Genomic DNA, 16,861 nt, shown 5'->3' with positions numbered 1-16,861 from the left:
TCCCTACCTATCCTGGCTCCGCCCCGGAAGTGGCCAGCAGGTCCGGCTCCTAGGTGGGGGGGCCACGGCTTCGTGTGCTGCCCCCGCCCCGAGCACTGGCGCCACACTCCCATTGGCCGGGAACCACGGCCAATGGGAGCTGTGGGGATGGTGCCTGCAGGCGAGAGCAGCGCGCAGAGCCACCTGCCACACCTCCGCCTAGGAGCGAACTTGCTGGCCACTTCCAGGGCAAAGCACAGAGCCAGGACCAGCAGGAAGCCTGCCTTAGCCCCCCTGCTGCACCACTGACCGGGAACCGCCGGAGGTAAGCCCGCACCCCAACCCCGAGTCCAGAGCCCCCTCCTGCACCCCAAACCCCTCATCCCTGGCCACACCCCAAGGCCCACACCCCCAGACAGAGCCCTCACCCCCTCTGCACCTCAACCCACAGCGCCCTCCCACACCCTGAACCCCTCATCCCCAGCCCCACTCCAGAGCCCATACCCCCAGACGGAGCCCTCACCCCCTCCTGCCCCAGTCCAGAGCCCCCTCCCATACACTGAACCCCTCTGCCTCACTCCCCAGCCTGAAGCCCCCTCCTGCACCCCAAACCTCTCATCCCCAGCCCCACCCCAGAGCCCAAACCCCCATACAGACCCTTCACCCACTTCCCGCACCCCAACCCCTGCCCAGTGAAAGCGAGTGAGGGTGGGGGAGAGCGAGCCACCAAGGGAGGGGGAATGTAGTTACTGGGGGGCAGGGCCTCGGGGAAGGGGCGAGGCTAGGGTGTTTGTGCGATTAGAAAGTTGGCAATCCTAATTAGAGGTCTGTGGTGAGAATCTGAAGGTTCTGGATTCAAACCCTGCTGTTGACACATGTGGGAGTTCCTTGTGGTTGTACATGAAGGCATTTCTGTTTATCCATCTTTCTTTTTAAAACAACCAGTTTAATTCAAACAGTGAGAACGCCTCTTAAAACAGGTTTTATAGTAAAACAATTATAATTTGTCAGTTACAGTGAGACATGGAACAAAACATAGCTGTTGCCCTTTTCAGTCATTATTCTCACACATTTTGATTGCTTCTATCACACACTGACAGACTAGAGGGCAAGAAGTATGCACATGCTATATAATCCATATTTCTGCAGCAAAAAGAGCCAGAGTTCCTCTGCTGACAGTTTATATTTAGCACTATAATTACAAAGATGAATAGACATGGAGAAACTATTCCACACCAAGTTATCTAAAAAAAGTTAACATACAAGCCCTGAAATAATTAATTTTAATAACAGTGTTTGTTTTGCTACTGTTTATATTTAATTATCTTAACCTTGTCTGAAGTACTCTAGAGAAAAATATTTGCACGCTGAAATGAATGGTAGATGCAGAACTGAAAGATCTAACTGATAAGATCTGATTCACAAATTGCTGTCAAAAAAGACTACAAACTGATAGAAAAAGGACAGGGGACTAAAATATGGTACTAACTCATTGGTAATTAGTCGAATGGTTTATTTAGTTTAAAACTTGATTGCCATTACGTATAACCAATCAAAATTTTAACAGACATTTTTATTTTGTTTATATTTTATATTTATTCTTTGTGTAGAAATGTTTGTCAGAGTTATTTTGGTTTGCAATTATCAATATAAACATACAGCGAGGACTTGGGCATCACAGTATTTCAGTGGGTCTACGCAGACAACTTTGGGAATTTTCCAGTTTCTGGTGGCAGAATACAAACAGAAGGCCCAATCCCTCAGAACCTCATTCTTATGAGTGGTCAATGTCTTATGCTGAGGAGTTTTATGAAGGCAACAGCACTATTCTTGTGCATGAAGGCTACTCAAATAAGGTTTTTCAGGATTCAGCTAAGAAAACTATACAAAAGGGAAAATATAAAAATTTACAAATAAAAAATGTTTGGCCATCTGACCATGCTTCTGCAACCTAGCTTTCAGCTCTGCAATGATACAGCATTTTATCAATCATTTCAAACCCAACATAGCTGTTTGCATTGCATATTACTAAATTAAGTAAATATCTGCTGTACTTGAAGTAAACATATTATAGGAGATATACTTTGGAAGTATGATCAGCTTCAAATGGACAGCCACAGTATCTCTTAGCAGTACTAGGTCTAGTTTTAGGAAGCAATTAACCAAACTGACTTCAGAATTTGCACAGAAATCTACTGATAAATTGTCTTTAGACCTATTCCCTATCAGGCAACAACCTCTGGAGCGGGGAGGGATAGCTCAGTGGTTTGAGCATTGGCCTGCTAAACCCAGGGTTGTGAGTTCAATCCTTGAGGGGGCCACTTAGGGAGCTGGGGCAAAATCAGTCCTTGGTCCTGCTAGTGAAAGCAGGGGGCTGGACTCGATGACCTTTCAGGGTCCCTTCCAGCTCTATGAGATAGGTATATCTCCATATTAGCTGCCTGTCCATTTATGCTATAAATCACAATCTGCAATGCATGCAACATTTGCTCTTTTCCATCAAAAGGAAGACCATTGGATGGTTTGGAAAATTTCTTCCCAGAGTTTGCTAAATAAATATTGGATCACATTGAACATGCTACTTGTCATGTTTTGATTTACATTTGTATTTATACAGCAACAAAATATCTGTTACAAAAGACAAATGAAGACAGACTTGCAACTATAAGACAGCTAGCTGAAAACAGTGCATTGGTATAGGCTGACAAGTAGTTAGACCTTTCTTTTGCCACATAGAATCTTTTAAGGGCAGTCCAGTTGTATCTTAAACCACCATAACAAGACCATCTTTCTATATTACTACCAACATAAAATGAATTTATTGATAAAACAAACAACCAGCAATTCCCTTCAATGATTTACAGAGCAAAAGCACACCTAGATTGCTCAGCTCCTCAACTGAAATCAAACATCTAGGACATTTCAAATAAATTACACTCAGGACAAAGTTCTAATCTCACCATATGGGGATTGGAACATTTTCTTCTCCACACCCTACACCCGTTAGAGATGACTGAAGATCAGGCTCTAAAATATTAAGGAGTTCTTGAAAAGAAGCACACTAATACAAATCAAGATCAGTTTACAACATGATTCCAAATGAGCTACAGTAAACAATCTTAAGGATTAACCTAAGATTTACACGATATGCCACATTATACTGCATCTATTGTGGTTTGTTGACATATGATTAGAAAAGAAACATAAACTTAGTCAGATGATAAAGATGGTTTGTCTTTTTCAATTAACGCAGAGTGTAAGTGAGTAATGAGTGTATAAAAAATAGTCTATGCCATTTTTATCACTCATATGACACTTATTCTCAAATTTATGGCAGACACAATTGAACAATGTTTCAAATCACTGGAGGCTATTTCTTACCAGGAAGCTTGTGTGGGGCTCTTTACCTCACTGTTTCCAGTCCCATTCCAGTACTATTTAAATACGTATTAACAGCTGCAAAGATATGTCTACTTAGATGTGCACCTAACCCTGGGATTCTTTTACAACGAACATTAATTTCAGCAATATCAGCCTGAAAATGATGCATTACAATAAATAATTGTATGGATGTTTATGTTTTAAAACTAATGTACAAAAATCATTCTGCCTGAGTTTTTTTATGATAGGAAAGGGATGGCGCATGTCCAGCAACAGCTGATGAGGAGGTAAGAGCAGGATGACTGGTTTCTGAGGACAGACGAAGAATATAACTGCTGCAGTGCCCAATAGCAAAAAGTAAATATGATAAATCAGACTTCTTTAATACATGCACCTGATCCACCATCTTGTGCCTCATGTGTCTTCCCTCCCTATGATGCCTAGTCTTAGGAAGCTGCTTTGGAACGCAGGATAAATTATCTTCATTTGAAGAAAAAAAATAAGGGACTTGCAGTGAAATGTGGCAATCTGGAAAAGATGAATGGAGATTTAGAACATAAAGCTAAGCGAAGAGCAGCTGTTCAGGAGATAACCTGGGAGACAAAATCTTATAATAGATTTTGATGAGGAATTTTTGTTCAGTGGAAGAAATGCAGCAGGGAACGAGGGGGAGGGGAGGGAAGAAATCAGATTCTTGGCTTTCTTGACATCCTGAAAGGATGAATTTTATTGTGAAGCTGTCTGGAGTGGCTCAGGAGCGTAAGAACCAAACTCAGGGCAGACTGTGAAGAAGTGGAGCACAAACCCCAAATTGGTTGTGTGTTTTATACTTAGATGTCACCAAGTATCAAATGCGAACTCCTCAAGCACTATAACTGCCTTACCAGTCCTCTTGGGTACTTCAGTCTACCCTGCCATGCAGGTAAGCTTTCAATATGTTCACATCTACTGTTTGCCCTCCTCTCCTGCCATGGGGGTTTCCTTATATCATAAGTCAGTGGTTATCAAAGCCAGTCTGCCGCTTGTTCAGGGAAAGCCCCTGGCGGGCCGGGCCAGTTTGTTTACCTGCCGCGTCTGCAGGTCGGCCGATCGCGGCTCCCACTGGCCGTGGTTCACCGCTCCAGGCCAATGGGGGATGCGGGAAGCGGAGTGGGCCGAGGGATGTGCCTGGACTGGTGAACCGCGGCCAGTGGGAGCCACGATTGGCCGAACGTGCGGACGCGACAGGTAAACAAACTGGCCTGGACCGCCATGGGCTTTCCATGAACAAGCAGCGGACTAGCTTTGAGAACCACTGTCATAAGTGACTTAATTCCCTCTATCATCTCAAGAGGTCCTTCCCAAAAGTCTTGCATTTTGTTCTTCTTCTCTGGAATCAACACTAACACCAGATCATCTATATCAAAAGATCTTTCTTTAGCAGGCCTGTCATATTTCTGAGACACCTGACTCCTTTCAAAGTTCTGTATAGAGACTGATTGTATAGAACAGGGGGGGCCAAACTTACTGACCCTCCAAGCCACATATGACAATCTTCAGCCCCAACTGGGCTGAGCTGCTCCCTTTTATATCCTGGTTCCAGCTGGAGTATGCCCAGCAGGGACAAGGGGGCCTGGCCTCCTCAGCCCACAGAGTGTAATTAACCCCTGCTGAACCAGTGTGGGTAGGTACACCCCGTTATAGGGATATTCCCCTCTCCGTGCATAAATTTTCATGGTCTTTTCTGTCAAGACCATCATATGACTGTGAATCACTCATTGAGTCTATTCTTTAGCCTTTAAAAACTCTCAATATCAAATTTAAACTTCTAATAGCGCTGGGGTACGAGCTATAAACCCAGCTGACCTGTGGCATGTGAATCCTGCCAAGACTATACTGGTGTCTAAGCTGTCTGGAGTGGCTCAGGAGAGTGAGTACCAACCTCAGGGCAGTCTGTTAAGAAGCAGGCCACAAACCCCAAACTGGTTGTGAATTCTATACTTAGATTTCACCATTCACGTATCAAGTGTGAACTCCTCAAGCACTATAACAGTCTTAACATGGAGTCACAGACAGTCCCCTTGGGTACTCCCATCTATCTTGCCACTAGGGTTGACAACTTTCTATTTGCAGAAAACCGAACACCCTTGCCCCGCCCCCTTCCCCGCAGCCATGCCACTGCCCCACCTCTTCTCAGAGGCACTGTCCCCCACTCACTCGCTCTCCCCCACCCTTGCTAACTCTCTCATTTTCACTGGGCTGGGGCAGGGGATGTAGTACAGACTCCGACTGGGGGTGCGGGCTCTGGAGTGGGGCCAGGAATGAGGGATTTGGGGTACACAAGGGGGCTCTGGGCTGGGGGGGGGTGGGGCCGAGTTTGGAGTGTGGGAGGGGGCTCCAGGCTGTGGCAGGGACGTGGGAGGGGGTTTGGGCTCTGGCCTGGGAGTGCGGGCTCTGGAGTGGGGCCAGAAATGAGGCGTTCGGGGTACAGGAGGGGGCTCCGGGCTGGGGTGCAGGAGGGGGTACATGCTCTGGGCTGGGGGTGTGGGCTCTGGGGTGGGGCCAGGGATGATGGGCTTAGGGTGCAGGAGGCGGCTCAGGGCTGGGGGTTGGGGAGGGGGTTCAGGGGGCAGGCTCCGGGCGGCGCTCACCTCAGGCAGCTCCCGGAAACTGCAACATTTCCCTCTGGTTCCTAGGCACAGGGGCGGTCAAGTGGCTCTGCGTGCTGCCCCCCGGCTGCAGGCACCACCCCCACAGCTCCTATTGGCCATGTTCCTGGCCAATGGGAGCTGTGGAGCTGGTGCTCAGGACGGGGCAGGGGCAGCACGCAGAGCCTCCCTGGCTACCCCTGCAGCTAGGAGCCAGAGGGACATGTCACCGATTCCGGGAGCCATGCAGAGCTGGGTAAGGAGCCTGTCTGCGCTGCAACTGAACTTTTAGTGGCCCGATCAGCAGTGCTGACTGGAGCCACCAGGATCCCTTTTCGACCAATGTTCCGGTCGAAAACCGGATGCCTAGCAACCCTACCTGCCACCCAGGCAAGTTTGCCTTTTTGACAGACAGTCCCGTACACTAAAAAAAAAAAAAAAAAAAAAAAAAAATCACAAGAGTATTCACCTTACCCCCAGTTCCAAAGGACCAGTCACTTATCCTAGGTCAATTGAACCTTAGATCCTATACCAAACACCTGCAGCCAATCCTATTATAAATTAACTAAAGATTTATTGACTAACAAAAAGAAATAAGAGCATTATTTACAAGTTTATAGCACACAAATGAATTACAGATTTAAGTTTCAAAAGGTGATAGAAGCGTCTGGAATATGAAAGCTCTGTGTGTCTTCAAGGATTAACCCAAACTAAGCAGCTGGGGATCCCTTGTTTACGCACAGAAAACTTGCCCTTTCAAAGTCCAAGCAACATAGAGATCCAGTTTCTTCTTGTCAGGGATTTTTATTCCCTTCCCCCAGAGTTCATGCTGATGGGAGGAGTCCACAGGTATGTCTCCTCTTAATGGGTGTGAGGGGAGAGCTATTAATAAAGCCTTTGTTTTTTTGATGTTTCACAATGGCTCATTTGATTTTGGTGGGCAGGACCTAACCCCTTCGGTAGAAAGCCAGAATTTTACATTAATTAATTAATGCTCCTTTCCTGTTTGATGACTTATACAATTACAGAGGTTTACAATGCAAACACTCAATATAGCCTTATAACATGGGGTACAGATGTTATAAGTGTGATTACTACATGCCGCATCCTACAAGCACTTCATAAAGTCTAAACACATTCTTAGAAACTTAACATCTATTTTAACAACACTAACACACAAATGAGCCAGACTGGTTTCCAGCTATGCATTTGTCAATGTTCTGATGAGGCCTAGGGACCTTGGCATGAGCTGGCACTTGGTCTGCCCGAGTCATATTTAACACATTAGTTACAAAAACTTCTTTAACTTTTTTAATATTAGAAAATAGAAGGTACCATTTCATAGATACTTACAGCACATGAAAAGCTGGCCGTACCCTTATTATAACCCTGGACATCATGAGTATGAGACACAGATCACTTATGCATTGCATAGGAGCAACAAGATCTCTTCAAAACTGAAACAGAATTCTTTCCTTCCCAGACTGAAATCCCCATTACCCAAAACATGTAAAAAGCTCAATGAAATTCAGAAACTATTTGCAATCAAAACAATGGAGGTAGGCATTCTGTACACCATAATTTGTGGAGTAGGTAGTAGGAGAAAGTGTACAACTGTTGTGAAGCAGACACCTTCAAAACAACTTCTGGATTAAGCAGAAGCCAAAGTTTATGGAATGTGAATCAAAGAGTTATGAGAAAATAAAATCTCTTTCCACTAATATGGGGTCAACAATGAAGCAAATGTCATTATGCAAAATGTATTATAAAGTCCCATCGTGCTTCCAATGAGGACCATGACCCTAAATTATAAGGAATCTGGTAGCAAGTTCTATATTTCAGTTGCCTAATAGTTTTCATTAGGAAACATTTGACTTTTTTAGGGATGTTTTAACACCTCCATCGTTTGCAGATGTCTTTTGACATTCATCAGGAAAAAAAGTCTTGGTGCTGGAGAAATGCCTTTTCTTTATCTCAGGGAATTCTGTTAAAATTTGGCAGAAAAATAAATTTTTAAAAACTGCAATTTCCCTTCTGCTGTTTGCATAGTCAGCACGATTTTGGCAACATAGCAAAATAATAGTTGAACGTGGATATTCCAGTCTAAGACCAGGTCTACATTGCCACAGAAGCAGCAGCACCAGCTGATACTGCACTGGGAACCCCAGGAGCAGACAACTTCCCCAAGAGAGGGAAGAAGAGATGGCCTGTTGGGCTCCCCTCAACAAATCCTGCCCCCAGTAGCCCATCCCTCTTCTGGGGGCACCATCTAGGCACAGAGTTTTCCCCCCACCTCCCAGAGTGAAGAAGGAAGGGGGAGAGAGAGCACTAGACTGGGCCCTGCCTCCCCTTATGGACACAGAGCCTGGCCCCACCCACCCATCTCTGCCCCTGTGCGGGCACCACATAGATAAAGAGCTCACCACCACCATCACCACACACACACACAGGGTAAAGAAGAGAGAAAGACGTCTGGACTGGGCTCCCCCCGGCCACCTCTTGCAACAAGCACATTGCCACAGTGGCCCTTCCTCCTACTTCAGAGAAACAGCTTTCTCCTGCTTCCAACCCATGTATAATCATTCCTGTAGCTCACACTGTGCTGCAATGCTGAAGGTTCAGTGTTAAACCCTACCAATGATACACGATGGCACAGGTCATACAGTTGCTCACAACAGAATTTTTTAAAATCTTTTTCCACTGAAAAAAGAGATAAGAATGTTATTTAGGTTGCAAAGCCAAGCATTCAAAAGTTAAGAAATAAAATTGCACATGCAACTTAATTCATTCCCCTTGTGTGTATGCATTATGACAATCTTTAATTACATGATCACGTACTATTTTTCCAAGGGACCCCTGACTTATTGAGTGTACAGGATGAATGTACACTGTACAATTCAATCAGGGTTATGAAGTGAATGAGAAAGTTTGTAGGATCCTCTTCCTTTGTTGCAGAAGTTGGAAGAAGAGTGTAGAAAATGAGGCTAGAGACGATTGGGGGGGGGCGGGGGGAATGGTCCCGTGGTTAAAGCAAATGAACGTCAGTCAGGAGAACTCAGTTCTATGCTGGCTCTGCAATAGGAACTCTATGTGCTGTTTTGCAATTTATACAGCCTGAACTGTAGGTAGTCAGTCCCTGATTGTGTTTCTCTCACCTGGGGTCTGATATACAGAAGTGCTGAGCAGTCACAACTGCAACTGAAGTCAATGGAAGCACCTCTCTGACAGTAAGGCAGCACGGTCTGGAGAAACAAGTACATGGTTTGGAGACAGAGGGTCTTGCATTCGAACCCTGGCTCTCTACTGATTCAGTGTGTGGCCTCAGACATGTTTCTTTCTGAGTTTCCCCCTGTGTAAAATGGGGATGATACAGAGATGAATTCATCAGTATTTGTGACCCACTTAAATACTACATTAATAAGCACCATAGAAAAGGCCGAGACGAAATGAATAATGCATTGCAGACTTTGGATGATGTGCAGTAAATAAGGTAGGAGTTACTAATTTAATGAAGATAAAAATACTGAACAGCTGCCTCTTCTCTCAAGTACCGCCTAGGCAGTGTAGAGAATGAGGCTAGTGTCCTGTGCAAAAAAAAATAGTGCGTGATCATATAATTAAAGACAGTACCATAAAGCAGTGCTTCTCAAAGCCGGTCCCCCGCTTGTTCAGGGAAAGCCCCTGGCGCTCCGGGCCGGTTTGTTTATCTGCCACGTCTGCAGATTCGGCCGATCGCAGCTCCCACTGGCTGCGGTTTGCCGCTCCAGGCCAATGGGGGCTGCGGGAAGCGGCGCGGGCCGAGGGATGTGCTGGCCACCCTTCCCGCAGCCCCCATTGGCCTGGAGCGGCAAACCGTGGCCACTGGGAGCCGCAATCGGCCGAACCTGCGGACGCGGCAGATAAACAAACCGGCCCGAACCGCCAGGGACTTTCCCTGAACAAGCGGCGGATCAGCTTTGAGAAGCACTGCCATAAAGCACACACTGGGCGTATGGGGGGGTTGAATAGAGATTGCTTGTTCAATCTCAGCTCTGGTATTTCCTAATTTTCAAAGTGCTTAACTATCGACTTTGCAACTTAAATAACTTTTAACACAGCTTTTTTGTATATGACCTGTATGAAGTATTTGTTGGTGTGGCGGGGCACGCTTGCCCTGCACTGGTACTGCCAGGGTTAACTCCACCCTTTGGGCCAAGGAGGCCATGCCCCCTTGGCCCTGCAGGTCATGTTCCAGCTGGAGACCAGGTATAAAAGGGAGCAGCCCAGCTCATTCAGGGTGGACTGCTGAGGAGGGAGGATGTATGCTGTGAGCTCCAGACTGGGAAATGCTGAGACCCAGGTGAATGCCCAAGCTCCTGCAGATGCCGAAGGAGTAATGGAGTTGCTGGGAGCCACACAGGCTAAAGAGCCCAAAGAACTTGGAGATGCCAGGACCACTGCACCAGGGACAGGGTAGGAAGTAGCACAGTGCACTAGTCATTGTGTTGGGTGGTGTCAGTGTGTTTTGGATGGATTCCCCTACTGACCCAGTAGTGAGCACACTTGCCACTGCCAGGGCACTGAGCTGGGACCTGGTGCAGCAGGGAGGGTCTGGGTCCCCCTACCTGGCTGCCACCCACCCCCAGGTGGTGGCCAACTCCCCTGACTGGCCACTAGACCACACAGCCCTGAGAGAGGGCAGTTATATTGACTTACCCCTAGGCCACACGGTACCAAGACAAAGGTGATTGCCAAGATTCAGCTGTGGGGAAATAACCCTCACCCTGCCCCAAAAGGGGATGGGTGTGCTTGCTCTGTGACAGTTGGATTGTTTAAATAAGCTATCCTGTTTTCTAGAAAAAATGCACAGTAGTGAAGTTTTCAACTGAATAGCAATAGATGCCCTCAAGGCTTTTTCTCCCCACCCCAATTCAATGGACAGACATGTCTGTAAGGGTTAACTAGACAATATCTGTTATTACTTACCCCCTTGTCCCCTAGAATTCTTAAGTATCCTGTCTAACCTCCAGAACAGTCTCTCAACTCTATACATGTTTTATTATGCTCAAAAAGAGCTAGGAGATCAACAAGTGTTAAGTATGCTTTTCCCTCAAGTACTCTGATAAACCAGAGTGTGAACTGGGGTTGGTGTATTAAACTGTAAATATGACTTCCACTGTAACTTAAAGATCTAGATATTATTCTTCTTGTACTAAATTTTAAAAAACTATTTTAAGAAAAGTTTAAAAACACACATCACTTCATCATTAAACTTGTTTACTGAAGATAGTACTTGTAAAGGGTACAGCTTCACTTCACCCTAGAAGAATTGTAACCCAAGGGTATTTTACAGACTAAATAGGTATTTATCGATAGTCAACTTTGCATTTCACAGTCACTGTAATCAGTGAGACCCTCCATGTACAGCTGTCCCCCAGCCTGTACATGAAAGGCCTCAGCTGCCTCTGCAGCACTACCTCATTGAGCCTTATAGAGGCCTTTTCAAGCAGTCTATGCTGGGAGAGAGTGGAGACTAAATAGGATGGGGGGGGGGAGAAAAGGATGCACATTATTAGAAGAAATAATACAAACTCAGACTGTATTATTTCATCTGCATAGATCCCCTTAGAGATCTCATGGGCAGCCATGTCAAGCACAGTTCCCAGCAGTGCTTCACCAGGGTGGAAGCTGCAGGGTGCTAGAGGCATAGAACTTCCATGAGGATGCCCCTGGGTCTCCTGCAGAACGCTAGAACCTTGTGGATCCCTGAAAATTTGCCAGGTTTGGAGTCTGCAGCCTAATCCTTTGGGATGGGGGGGGGTCACAAACCTGCCCCTGATATTACAAGGTAATTTCATAGAGATTTCCTTCCTCCAGAGGATTTTACTGCAGAAGGGGTTCTAGGCCAACATTTTTTTACAAATGTTAATTACACTCAGACACCACATAGCCTTAACCTTTCTGAGTCTACTTTGCAAACCTGCCTCCTTAAAATTAAGCACCTAAATAAGCAGCCTGATTTTAAGAGGTACTGAACTAAAACTAAATTTAGTGGGAGATGTAAGTACTCTGTCCCTGTGAAATTCAGGCCATTTCTTCAAGTGCCCAAGTGTGGCTTTAAGTGCCTAGCTTTAGGCACCAGAATTTGAAGAATGTGGTCTAAGTGTCTTCGCCAAGGTCACATGGAAGTCTGTGGCACAACCAGGAATAGAAACCAAGTTTTCCAGTGCTTTAACCACTGAAACTGAAGTAGTCAGAGAGCTGCAAAGTCTATCTCACACTTTTTCCAAAGAGAAATAAAAAATCCTGAGTTTTGAGATGTATAACTTACCCCAAATCAGTAACAATAAGTGCTGCAAAAAAAGGAAATCAAGTACACTAGTGTAAATCTTAAGCATAACAAAATAAAGCATGCCTCAAACCATTTTCTTTAAATTTTAGATGTTTTAAAGCCTCTTTTATGTATACTATTGCTGGTCACCTTTTGTGGTGAGAAAGTAAGCTTTAGTAGTCAGTTCATCACACTTCATCATGTCTATATAAATATCAACACCTGCATAGCCACACCATAATCTCTCTCACACATTTTATTGAAACAATATGTGATGCACCAACACAGTAACATTTAAATTAAGCCAGGTGATCTAGGACTATATTGTTTCCCCATGAACTAATACATTTTTCTGTTTTATTGGTTTTGGGACATGTAAACTGCCAAAAGGGATCTCTAGACCAGAGGTGGGGAACCTTTTTTCTATCGGGGCCACTGACCCACAGAAAAAAAACCAGTCATAGGCCACACACAGCCCTGGGGGGTGGAGGGGTTGCGGAGGCTTGGGGCTTCCCCTAGGCTGCAGGATGGGACCAGAGAGAAGGGGTTCAGGGTGCGGGACGGGGCTCTGGGCTGGGGCAGGGGTGTGGAGGGGGTCATGGCTCCAGCTGGGGGTGCAGGCTCTGGGGTGGGGTTGGGGATGAGGGGTTTGGGGTGCAGGAGGGGGATCTGAGTTATGGCCAAGGGGCTTGGAGTGCAGGAGGGGGCTCAGGCTGGGGCAGGGGGTTGGAGTGCAGGAGGCGGTACGGGGTGCCAGCTCTGGGAGGGAGTTTGAGTGTGGGACAACGCTTAGGGCTTGGGCAGGGGGGTGGGGGTGCAGGGTCTGGGAGGGAGTTAGGGTGCTGGAGGGGGTTCTGACCTGGAGCAGGGGGTTGGGGTGCAGGTGGGGGTGTGGGGAGGGAGTTAGGGTGCAGAAGGAGGTTCAGACCTGGAATAGTGGGTTGGGGGTCTGGGCTCCAGCCGGGCAGCACTTACCTCAGTGGCTCCCAGTCAGTGGCATAGGGGAGCTAAGGCAGGCTCCCTGCCTGCCGGGGCTCTGCTGCTCCCAGAAGCAGGCACCATGTCTGGCCCCTATATGGAGAGGCCAGGGGGCTCTGCACGGTGCGTGCTTCCCACACTTGCAGGAGCTACCACCGCAGCTCCTATTGGCTGCAGTTCCTGGGCAATGGGAGCTTCGGAGCTATCAATGGGGTCGGGGGCAGTGCGCAGAGCTTCCCTGATCGCCCCTGCTCCTAGGGGCCGCAGGGACATGCTGGTAGCTTCCAGGAGCTGCGTGGAGCCAACCGGACTTTTAACGGCATGGCAATCGTAGCTTCCCCCTGCAGCGCGGTGAGACGGTGCTTGCAGCATCACCACTATGGGGGGGAGGGGCGCTGAAGCTTGGGGCTTTTGGGCCACGGCGCAGAGGCTTGCCGTGGGGCAGATGAAATGAAGCAGGGGGCCAGATCTGGCCTGCGGGCCGTAGGTTCCCCACCCCTACTCTAGACCAACTATGTTCTTCAAAGATTTGGATGAGGTACCTTTCAACTCACTGGTTAGGATTCAGCCGGGGTCAGTAGTGACCAAATTTTGGTCACGTGATGGCAGTTTCACTATCCATTCATTCCAATATGAGCCCTCAGTTGGTGGACATATTTTTACATCACCATTGGTATCCTTAGCAAGACAAGGAGAGTGAGGTAACATCTTCTATTGGACCGACTTCTGTTTGCAACAAAGGGCAAGTCCAACATACAGTGCTACATCAATGCAGCTGTGCTGCTATAGCGCATCTGGTGAAGATGCGCTGCGCCATCGGGAGAGCGCTCTCCCGTTGGCAAAATTACTCCACCTTGGCAAGAATCATAAGCTATATCAGCGGGAGAGCATCTCCTGCCGTCATAGCACCAATATGGACAGCGCAAAACTTGTGTGGCTCGGGGGAGGTTAACCCCCCAAGGGACATCTATGATTCTATGAAGTTAGATTAACTTAAGTGATAGTGCAGACCTGCCCAAAGACAAGCTTTAGAGCTTTCACAGATCTCTTCAGGTCCTGGGACCAACACAGCTACAACACTGTTTGCTGAAACTGACAAGGTTACAAAGGGGCCAGGCATCAAAACTGGCATGAAGACTGAAGAACAGTTTCACCCCTAGTTTCTCTCTCCAAAATAAATGAAAGCACATTATTGAGCAGGTGCAGGAAAGTGTGCAGACACACATGCATGTACCTATTATTTGAATATTATTTGTAAATATAATCTAAGCAAATAATATGTAAAAATGGAAAATCCAGAATAAGTAGACAGAGTATATATTGTGTGTGAGAGACCAAGGAAGTAAGAAGCAGGCCTGTCCTTCCTCATTTCAGATGTACTGAAATAGAAGGCAGATTTTTTTTTTTTAAGAGCATAATCAAAGTCTAAGTAAACAGAGCCTGCAGGGGATCTTTAAATACAGAAAAAATAATTGGGAAGGAAAAGATTATAAAACTGCACAAATTAAGAGTGGCCTCTTCACCATTAAATGAGAAACTACTTTCAGAAACAGTACAAGCCCCTAGAATCAAAATTTTTTTTTTTTTAAATCTTACAAATACAAAAAACATTCTTTGGCATCACAGATTCTTACCACCCAGCCACCTGCACCACTACTCTCCACCCAGTCCTTTACTCTCCCCTTCCAATCACCAACACTCACCCCGCTACAAGCACTACACTGAAAGTGTGTGGTGACAACCAAATACAGAAACGAATCAATTCATCTAATAAATGCAAAATAACCCACCATTCCCTGAGGTGCAGCTGCCACCCTCCCTTCCCGCGCCAGCCCCCCATGTCTGCTCCCCTGCCCCAGGCCCCCCCATACTCCTTCTCAGACACCCCAACCTCCTGGGAGCCCCTCCCGGGTTACCTGCCAGGAGGCTGACGATGTCCTCGGGCAGGGCGGGTGGGCTGCGCATGCTGAGGGGGGAGGGCAGGGGGCAGCTGCTGGCCTCGGACCCAGGAGGGAGGAAGTGACAGCCCCGCCCCCGGGCTCAGCACGGGGAAGTCATTGAAACCTCAGGAGCAAGAGGGGGCGGAGCTACTCGCTCCTCTCCTCTCTCCGCTTCCCCTCCCCTCCGCTTCAGTCCGGCCGCGCATGCGCCTCTGTCTCGGTCAGGCTCAGGGTTTGGTGTTACACCCGCTGCTAGGCTCCCACTTAGCACAGCCCCAAGCGGAGCCGGCGTGGTCCCTATCACGTGACCACAACTCCCTCCATTTTTAATGTGGGCATGAAGTTCAAAGGGGCCTGAGCGGAGGAGCCGCCCCGCATCCCGCTACCTGCATCAAAGATGGCGTCCAAGCCGATTCATTGGCCTGCTACCCGCTGGGACGGGGCCTCCCTCGCTGATTGGTTCATTGTTTCCGCTCCCTCCCCCCGCCCCGTTCATAGCGTTGCTCAGGGCCCCCGCCTTGCGTCACAGTGCCCCGCCCCGGCTGTAACGCGCATCCTGCCAGGCAGAGTCTGAGCGCGCTCATTTAGCCGCCCCCCAGGGCAGGCGTCCGGGGCGAGAAGGGCGGAAACGGGGTGGGGGGAATGAGCGGGCAGGGGAAGAGGGAGGTGCGGGTGGGCAGGGAGGGAGGAACAGGTGCAAGGGGGGAGGAAGGTGGGGGCAGAGAGGCAGGAGCAGGGTGCAAGGGGGAGGGACAGAGACTGACCCAAATTGTAATCTACATTTCTTCAGTCTCTGTGCTGGATTGGGGGATGCACAGACATCTCTGCTGAGAAGGAGGAAGAGAACAACTATTCTGACTTTAGGCACAATCCTAGACCAGTGGCTCTCAACCTTTCCAGACTACTGTACCCCTTTCAGGAGTCTGATTTGTCTTGCATACCCCCTCCTCAGTTAAAAACTATTTGCTTACAAAATCAGACATAAAAATACAAGTGTCACAGCACATTATTACTGAAAAATATCTTTCTGATTTTACCATATAATTATAAAATAAATCAATTGGAATATTAAATATCGTACTTACATTTCATTGTATAGTACATAGAGTAGGGATATAAAATGTTAACCGATTAACTGGTAAGCATTAGTCTTACCGGTTAACCCCCTTAACCGTTAACCCCCAGGCCAGCTGCCTGTCACAATCCCAGCAGCCCCGCGCAGGCCGGCCACCCTGCCAATTGGAGCCGTCCATCCGCTGATGCAGAGGGGGCCCCCAAGCTGGCGGGATCTGATTTGTCCTTGGCCCCGCACCCCCATAGGGATGACCCTGCTGCCGAAGCCAGCAGCCCCACGCCAGCCTGCCACCCCACCAACCTCAGCAGCCCAGGTGGATCAGCCCCAGCCACGCCGGCCAGACAGAACAGCCCCAGTCCACGCCGGCCAGACAGCCGAACCTGACCCCAGCTCGTCTTCCTTTAATCGGTTAACCGTTTAAACGATATAATTTTAATCATTAAACGGTTAACTTTTTTAACAATATTTATATCCCTAACATAGAACAGTCTGTGAAATAAGTCATTGTATGAAATTTTAGTTTGTACTGTTTCTGTTAGTGCTTTTTATGTAGCCTTTTGTAAAAGTAGGC

The 16,861-nt window shown here is 47.5% G+C and overlaps 1 protein-coding gene across 1 annotated transcript in view; it reads right to left on the bottom strand.

Annotated features, from left to right (window-relative positions):
- Positions 1–15,338, bottom strand: part of SKAP2 (src kinase associated phosphoprotein 2) — a 152,453-nt gene extending 137,115 nt beyond the window's left edge. Inside the window, exon 1 of the mRNA XM_024223032.2 lies at positions 15,192–15,338. Coding sequence (XP_024078800.2) covers positions 15,192–15,240 — 49 coding nt within the window. The 5' untranslated portion in view covers positions 15,241–15,338. The remainder of the gene's footprint in view (positions 1–15,191) is intronic.
- Positions 15,339–16,861: the final 1,523 nt, after the last annotated feature.

This window comes from Terrapene carolina, unplaced genomic scaffold (assembly GCF_002925995.2).
Source record: "Terrapene carolina triunguis isolate 2854851 unplaced genomic scaffold, T_m_triunguis-2.0 Scaffold84, whole genome shotgun sequence".
NCBI classification, from domain to species: domain Eukaryota; kingdom Metazoa; phylum Chordata; order Testudines; family Emydidae; genus Terrapene; species Terrapene triunguis.
This window is presented reverse-complemented; position numbering and strand designations above follow the sequence as displayed.